Genomic DNA, 8,349 nt, shown 5'->3' with positions numbered 1-8,349 from the left:
CAACATTTGAGAGAAATAAGCTTTTTGTCTGTATAAAACATTTCTGTGATCTTTTATTTCAGCTCATGAAACATGGAACCAACACTTTACATGTTGCGTTTATATTTTTGTTCAGTGTAGTTTACAGAGAACAGTTCCTTCTGTTTTTGGTGGGATTTATTAAGTAACAAGCTTTTAACTTGTTTTTGAGATTTATCAAGCCATGTATCGGGGTTTCCTCTGAAGTGGAAACGCTCAAGGAGAGAATTTGATTGTCTGTCATATTCTTCCTCTGTGTCACAGATGCGACGCTGGCTATGAAGTTGGCTTACTGGTAAACCTCATTTTAGGGGGAGATGGTGATGACTATCAGCTGTCAGTATAGTAGTTTATCTGTAGGTTTTCTGTAAACTGTACTACTTAGAGATAGTCCCTTCTTTGTAACAAACACGTCTAAGAAATGTATAGAGTTAATGTTCTTTTCCATAGTGAAGGAAACGGAAGAAATGTGTTTAATTTAATTTCGTAGCCTGTCCAGATCTGTAACGATTCTCCTCCTCTTATGAGGAGGAGTAGGAAATATCGGACCAATCTTTCTGCATCCGGCTATAAATGTAAAGATACTCTAACCACACAGGTTTCACATCATCCTTTGGTGCTGAAGAGTGGCAGCTTCACTTGGGCTGAATTCCAAATCAGCCCGCTACCCTAGAGCTAAACTGAGCTGAGTGGCCCAGTCAGTCATTCAGTCAGGCAGCCTCAGTCCCCTCCCTTCTTCTCTCCTCCTCCTCCACTCTTCTTATTACAGAGGAGAGGTTGAGAAGTGAGCCCCACATGGATCTGTCTGCATTAATTATTGAATCGTTTCCTCCACTGTGGTAACCTTTACAGAGCATGACAGGGCAGGAGGCTAAAGTCCCAGACATTATACTGGAGGGGAGGAACACACAGGAGCAGCAGAATATGTATGGATACTGTATCTGTGTGCACCACTTGGTATTCCTCATTCATTTACCCGTTCAGACGAGGCATAGTAAACGCAGAGTCACCTGTTGAAGTTGGACTGAACCAGCTGGCATGGTATACTGCACGTCCTGTATAACAATGTTGTTTTATAAACTATAGCTGTGTTTTGTGCACTGTGCGCCTCCTCTAGCTGCCTAGTCAGTCTTCCCCTATCAGTTTGAGGGCAGGTAATTGGGGTTGTTTGGGGGAAGTGTTCAGCCATGCTACCCTGACAGCTCCTGGGTGACACTGGCATGCTGAAAATCTCACTGTGTTTGTGTCCTCTCTCTCTCTCTGTATATCTCTTTCCCCTCCTCCCTCCTCTCAGGTCTACAGTCTGAAGGCTCGCCCCCTCACCTAGAACAACCCTCTGAACAGCAGCAACAAGACATCGCCAAGATGTTCAGCACCAAAAGGTCAGAATGGCGTCACAGATTTTATCTATTTTTGTGCTATTGTGGGGAGGGGGGGGGGGGGGCTGTCACAAATCTCAGGGAGTTTTAAAATGGCTTTTTCTGATACAAACTGACATTTCATGTCAGCTGTTTTTGTATTTTTGCTCATGTTTTGGAGCTGAATTTGACTATAGAGAGGTGACTTTTGAGTTAAGGTCAACACAAATGTTATTTTGCCTCTGTTTAATCACAAATAATGTCAGTTTAAAAGGTGTCTAATTTAGTTTTATTTGTTTCTATTTTAGTTATTCTTCTTGAAATATAATGTTATTGTTTCCATAAGACATGGAGACACACACGCAGACGCACACACACACACACACACACACACACACAAACACAATCAGACATCATCTGTAATGAAATGAAGCCAGGCATTAGTATTGCAAAATAGATAATTAATTGCCTGTGGATTACATCCTGAAAAATAATGAATATTCAACACTAGAACTCTTCCCTCATATTTTCAGAAGTATAAAAACACTCTCATCCCAGAATAAAATCAAACAAACTGCCTAGCTTGACTAATCACATAACAGTGCATGTTCTAACAGGAAGTTACAGCTAGTTCACAAAAATATATTAAATCATGGTCAAAGGCACCTTGTCTAACATCAGTGTTCAAAGAAAACCAATGGGAGTTCTCTGCCTCAAACGCTTTCTAAGAGCTTTGTCTAAATTATCCCCACATCATGTCAAATGCATGGTGGGAAAACTATTTTGTACTGTGTTGAAAGCTTCTAGAACATTACCTGCTAATAGAGGGCTTTTAAGATAAGTACCTTATTAACTGAAATTAACTGAAATGTAAAGCTCCCGCCCGTTTTGATCTGGTGGGGCGAAATGATACCCATTTTCCTCACAACATGTGAGAGGTACCATCCTGAAAATTACCTAAATTATCTTAATAGAAGATTAGAGGAATTACAAGATTTGTAGATGTTTTTATAATCGTCTCACATGGCATTGCGACCTCTGATGATAATACAGTATGTGAACAAAATATAAACTAATATAATATAATCAAGTGAAGTTGAGATGATTCACAAGGTGGATGAATCCCTTGATGATGAGTTCTCTTGGATTGAATCGTCCCCTTCCCCACTGCTCCTCAGAACCCTGTGTAATATCATGCTAATAGCACAGTACACACCTGTCAGAAGCGGCACTCTCTCTCCCCCTCTTTACAATCAAGCCTGGGCATACTCTTCATATTTATACCAGATGATGGAAAAAATGGTCCCATCAAGACCTAACACATTCCCCTGCTTACTGACAAGCCCACTTCATTAATGTCCAACAGCCTCTGTCACATGTAGAACAAACAGCCCTGCCACTGGAAGCCAATGTGGGTCATCAAATAGCCTTTTGCTGAATTACATAATGTATGAAAATGACCCTTTCTGCTTGCTGTTGTTACGTAAAGCAGAATGTGTGTGAGTATGATTCAGCCTCGGGTTGAACCTTACTGTATTTGTGACAATACGTTGTTTAATGAATGTAAATCAAGTCAAGATTTTTAAGCACCTTGAACCTATTTCGTACCAACAAACGTTAAAATGTTTTGTTGTTTGTTTGCTTGTTGTTGTTTCTGTTGTTCTTGTGGTGGTTGTGTTTTGGCTGAGTGGCGTATGAATGGGTTTTGTTCCTCTTTGTCCCGCCCTGAGACAAACGCTGTGCTAAAATTAAGATTCAATACGGTTTATTATGATTTATAGACAGCATAAAATACATGGTGCCAACACACAGGGGCAAGAGAGGTTGTCGTGATTCTAGTCATGCATATGAAATGCATATAATTATGAGCAGGTTGAGTAACGTATGGTAAAACTAACATACCTCACTGTCTTTAGGGGGACTGGATCAACTGAACAGATGATATGGATGTGCTGAAAATGATTATTTTATAGCAGCCCATCTTGAAAACTCATAGATTCTCAAACTCATTCCCATTTAGCTGAATATGAGACAAAGTGTATTTCTTCTGCTAAACTGCTGAACGACCCGAAAGACGACTGTCGAAATCTGTTTATCTGTCTAAAAGCCTGAGCTGCAACGGTGGATTTTTTTATATTGGTTTTCCATCCTTGCCCCCCCACCCCCTCCCCGCCGCACACACACACACACACACACACACACACACACAAACACACAGTCACTGAAGTGTCCATCTGCATACACACAGAGACTTTCATTAAAAGTCATTAAACTTTAATCAGTCTGACATACCGCACATCATCATAGCCCTCCTCAGGTTCTGTCTGACATAGTACTTTAGGCTACCTTGCATTTTATTGGAATGAAGTCTGGAACAGAGGCGAGGATGATGAATCTAGAACCTTCCCTTACCTAGGGAAAACACATTAGCCCTGTCTGTCTTTGATTACATTAACAATAACTTCCCTCCAATACTAGATAGACTGTTTTACTGTTATAGATGGGCCTAGATGGGCCCAAAACCTCAGAATCCAGTCACAGCTTAATCGGTTGTGTTTATGCATTCTCATTAAAAGGTAACTTGAGCACCGTTAAATTGAATCTTTCATTCCAAGGCAACATTTATGAAGCGGAGAGCTGAATTACAGTTTTGTATCCAACTCATTAAAACTTTGCCCCGAAAGTCCTCCGCTAACGAAGCTAAAGCTATAAATCTGGAACGGGGCGAACAAAGAAAGGTCCCTATAATTCTCTCTGAGGTTGATGTCATTTCTATCTGTATTCTGTCTACGGATATGCTCCTCTAATGAGGCTTGCCAGTGTTTACATGCCAAAATAGTCTGAGACGAACGGATGATGAGGAGAGGAGAATCGAGTGGACCCAACCCCGGTACCACCTTCACTCCTCAGCTCATTATTCAGCCATCATGCTGCCGTTCCCAAAATGGTCCTGAGACTATATTGACACAACAATACACAATTCAGCTCCGATATGACCTCGAATCTCCCCAAATCCTCATTATATCCCTCCTGGGGCTGGAAGAGGTTGTCTAATTCCAGTTTTGGTTCATTCGTGGCCTCTGATTGTTACCTCACGGCTGTTTACTGTCATGGGTTTCATCCCAAATGGCACCCTATTTCCTATGTAGTGCACTACTTTTGACCAGAGAATTGGTTGAAAGTAGTGCGCTATATATGTAAGGATCAACGCTGGAGACAGGAAGCAGGTACAGGGAGAACATTTAATAAACTACGGCCATAAAACAGGACAGGAACAGCGTTTGGACAGGGGACAAAGTAACGACATCAGTGCTGACACAGGGAATAACGTGAGGAACAGACAGATAAAGGGAAGGCAATCAAATAATGATAGAGTTCAGGTGGGTCCAATGAGGCGCTGGTGCGCGTAATGAAGGGGACAGGTGTGTGTAATGATAGGCAGTCTGGCACCCTCAAGGGCCAGAGAGGGAGAGCGGGAGCAGGCATGACAATAGGGTGCCATTTAGGACACACCCTTGGAGCAGTAACAGGAGGAGGCTGTCTGCCCTGTATGTCCTGTTGGTTGACGGCTCTGTTGCTGTCTGTTTGTTGGGAGGTCTTGGTAATGATCTGTTGCTGTCTGTTTGTTGGGAGGTCTTGGTAATGATCTGTTGCTGTCTGTTAGTTGAGAGGTCTTGGTAATGATCTGTTGCTGTCTGTTTGTTGAGAGGTCTTGGTAATGATCTGTTGCTGTCTGTTTGTTGGGAGGTCTTGGTAATGATCTGTTGCTGTCTGTTTGTTGGGAGGTCTTGGTAATGATCTGTTGCTGTCTGTTTGTTGAGAGGTCTTGGTAATTATCTGTTGCTGTCTGTTTGTTGAGAGGTCTTGGTAATGATCTGTTGCTCTCTGTTTGTTGGGAGGTCTTGGTGATGATCTGTTGCTGTCTGTTTGTTGGGAGGTCTTGGTAATGATCTGTTGCTGTCTGTTTGTTGAGAGGTCTTGGTAATGATCTGTTGCTGTCTGTTTGTTGGGAGGTCTTGGTAATGATCTGTTGCTGTCTGTTTGTTGGGAGGTCTTGGTAATGATCTGTTGCTGTCTGTTTGTTGAGAGGTCTTGGTAATGATCTGTTGCTCTCTGTTTGTTGGGAGGTCTTGGTGATGCTGAGTCAAGCTGTTAAGCTTGGAGCTATACTTGCTTTCAGTGTGGGCTGTAATGAAATTACTACAACAATATGAGTGGGACTCATTAGTTGTGGATGGACCCAGACACAAACTGAGCCTAGGGGCCTGTTCAAATATGTTTGATGCTTTAATATGGACTGACTTACTGACTGGCGCTGAGTGTGAATAAATGACAACTTCACAGGTGGGATGTTTCATGGATATTCAGCATAGAGGAAAACATCTTCCTGAATGGATGTACCTGATTTTGTCTCTATCATTCACAACAATGACTCACAGAGTAATGTATTCCTGTATTCCCTTTCTTCGATAATGAACATGATTTAACATGTTCTATTTGACCTTGACAACGTTGATCGCCGGGACATTACAGACTACATACGTCAGCCAATTAAGACAATTAGCCTACTTGATGTGTCACATCATCAAAATATCTAGCTAGGATGTGTCACATCATCAAAACATCTAGTTAGGATGTGTCACATCATCAAAACGTCTAGTTAGGATGTGTCACATCATCAAACATCTAGTTAGGATGTGTCACATCATCAAAACATCTAGTTAGGATGTGTCACATCAAAACATCTAGCTAGGATGTGTCACATCATCAAAACGTCTAGTTAGGATGTGTCACCTCAAAACATCTAGCTAGGATGTGTCACATCAAAACATCTAGCTAGGGTGTGTCACATCAAAACATCTAGCTAGGATGTGTCACATCATCAAAACGTCTAGTTAGGATGTGTCACATCATCAAAACATCTAGCTAGGATGTGTCACATCATCAAAACATCTAGCTAGGATGTGTCACATCAAAACATCTAGCTAGGATGTGTCACCTCAAAACATCTAGCTAGGATGTGTCACATCAAAACATCTAGTTAGGATGTGTCACATCAAAACATCTAGCTAGGATGTGTCACATCAAAACATCTAGCTAGGATGTGTCACATCAAAACATCTAGCTAGGATGTGTCACATCATCAAACATCTAGTTAGGATGTGTCACATCATCAAAACATCTAGCTAGGATGTGTCACATCATCAAAACATCTAGTTAGGATGTGTCACATCAAAATGTCTAGTTAGGATGTGTCACATCAAAACGTTTAGTTAGGATGTGTCACATCATCAAACATCTAGTTAGGATGTGTCACATCAAAACGTTTAGTTAGGATGTGTCACATCAAAACGTTTAGTTAGGATGTGTCACATCAAAACGTCTAGTTAGGATGTGTCACATCAAAACGTCTAGTTAGGATGTGTCACATCAAAACGTTTAGTTAGGATGTGTCACATCATCAAACATCTAGTTAGGATGTGTCACATCAAAACGTTTAGTTAGGATGTGTCACATCATCAAAACGTCTAGTTAGGATGTGTCACATCATCAAAACGTCTAGTTAGGATGTGTCACATCATCAAAACGTCTAGTTAGGATGTGTCACATCAAAACGTCTAGTTAGGATGTGTCACATCAAAACGTCTAGTTAGGATGTGTCACATCATCAAAACATCTAGCTAGGATGTGTCACATCATCAAAACATCTAGCTAGGATGTGTCACATCATCAAAACATCTAGCTAGGATGTGTCACATCAAAACGTCTAGTTAGGATGTGTCACATCATCAAAACGTTTAGTTAGGATGTGTCACATCATCAAAACGTCTAGTTAAGGAATCCATCAAAAAAGGTATATAATAAACAGAATAACAGATACAACATTGACATCCCCCCCACCCACCCACACATGAATGCAAACACACACATACACATTCACACACTCACAAACACACACGCAAACCCCTTGCGCTTAATGAGTTACTTATGCAGAGGTAGGGGACAGGAGAACGTTCCGCTGGGATCACCAGAGGGGATGTTCAACCCCCTGCCAAGGCCTGCTGGATGAAGAGACCACCGCGGTGGCTCCGATTTCTCCAATTTGTCTGACGCCTGGTCCAGACGTCCTCACTGACCTTGGGAATATAAGCAACAACATACATGTAGTTTGTACATGAAAGACATTAAATCATTGAGATGCAGGTCAGCCAGCCTCACCATTCAGAGATGATTTATGTTGGGGAGTGTTTGTATTCGGTAATTTGAGCCCTCTTCTTGTGGTGCCTGAGCCTGGCATCAGCAGCAACAGCATAGCAGCTCATAAGGAGTGACTACAGTAGTGTTAGCTAACATGGGGAGTGACAGCAGCACTAGTACTGCCTGAGGACCGCTAACTCTGAGGGAATGTCATGAGAGAAGGGTTTGACTCTGCGAGAGGAAAGGGACCTGTTACGTGACCGTATCGTTTGTCATGGGACACATCATCTCTGGGGCTGTAGATTCCATTTTAGAATTCAGAACCTGAGGAGGGCTATGATGATGTGCGGTTGCAGTCTGTCCTTCTCACTGTCTCACTGTGCACAAGACTAGGATATAAGGATAGACTAACAGTAAAATAATATGCCATATGAACTAGGGCTGGTAATTGTCAGGGACATCACGATACGATATTATGGGCTCCCTATTTAAAAAGAAGATGGAGAACAAGCTATGAAGGAAAAGTACTGGAGTCTTGGTGCAGGTACAGCCAACTAGTGCACAAATAATATTGCGATACTGTCAAAATGATTTGCCAAACATCGTCAAAAATAATATCCCGATGTTTGACTGTGTTGACCCCCCCCTCCCCCATTATTAAGATGAACTAGAGCAAACTCTTCAGGTAAGTGCATTATGTCACACTCACATTCACCGTTGTCACTGATATGCAGTGTATCTTTGTCAGCTAAAACCCCTGATAAATTCCTCTGAA

At 41.8% G+C, this 8,349-nt stretch overlaps 1 protein-coding gene across 4 annotated transcripts in view; it reads left to right on the top strand.

Annotated features, from left to right (window-relative positions):
* The first annotated feature begins 1,318 nt into the window (after window positions 1-1,318).
* The window catches only part of LOC139424092 (oxidation resistance protein 1-like), a 166,033-nt gene continuing 159,002 nt past the window's right edge, over window positions 1,319-8,349 (top strand). For all 4 annotated transcript variants that reach the window (XM_071175829.1, XM_071175798.1, XM_071175820.1 and 1 more), the window contains exon 1: window positions 1,319-1,400. In XM_071175829.1, the coding sequence (XP_071031930.1) occupies window positions 1,384-1,400 (17 nt within the window). In that variant the 5' untranslated portion in view covers window positions 1,319-1,383. The remainder of the gene's footprint in view (window positions 1,401-8,349) is intronic.

This window comes from Oncorhynchus clarkii, chromosome 2, assembly GCF_045791955.1.
Source record: "Oncorhynchus clarkii lewisi isolate Uvic-CL-2024 chromosome 2, UVic_Ocla_1.0, whole genome shotgun sequence".
Lineage (NCBI taxonomy): Eukaryota > Metazoa > Chordata > Actinopteri > Salmoniformes > Salmonidae > Oncorhynchus > Oncorhynchus clarkii.
The sequence above is the reverse complement of the archived record's forward strand: the minus strand, read 5'-3'. Positions and strand labels throughout refer to the sequence as shown.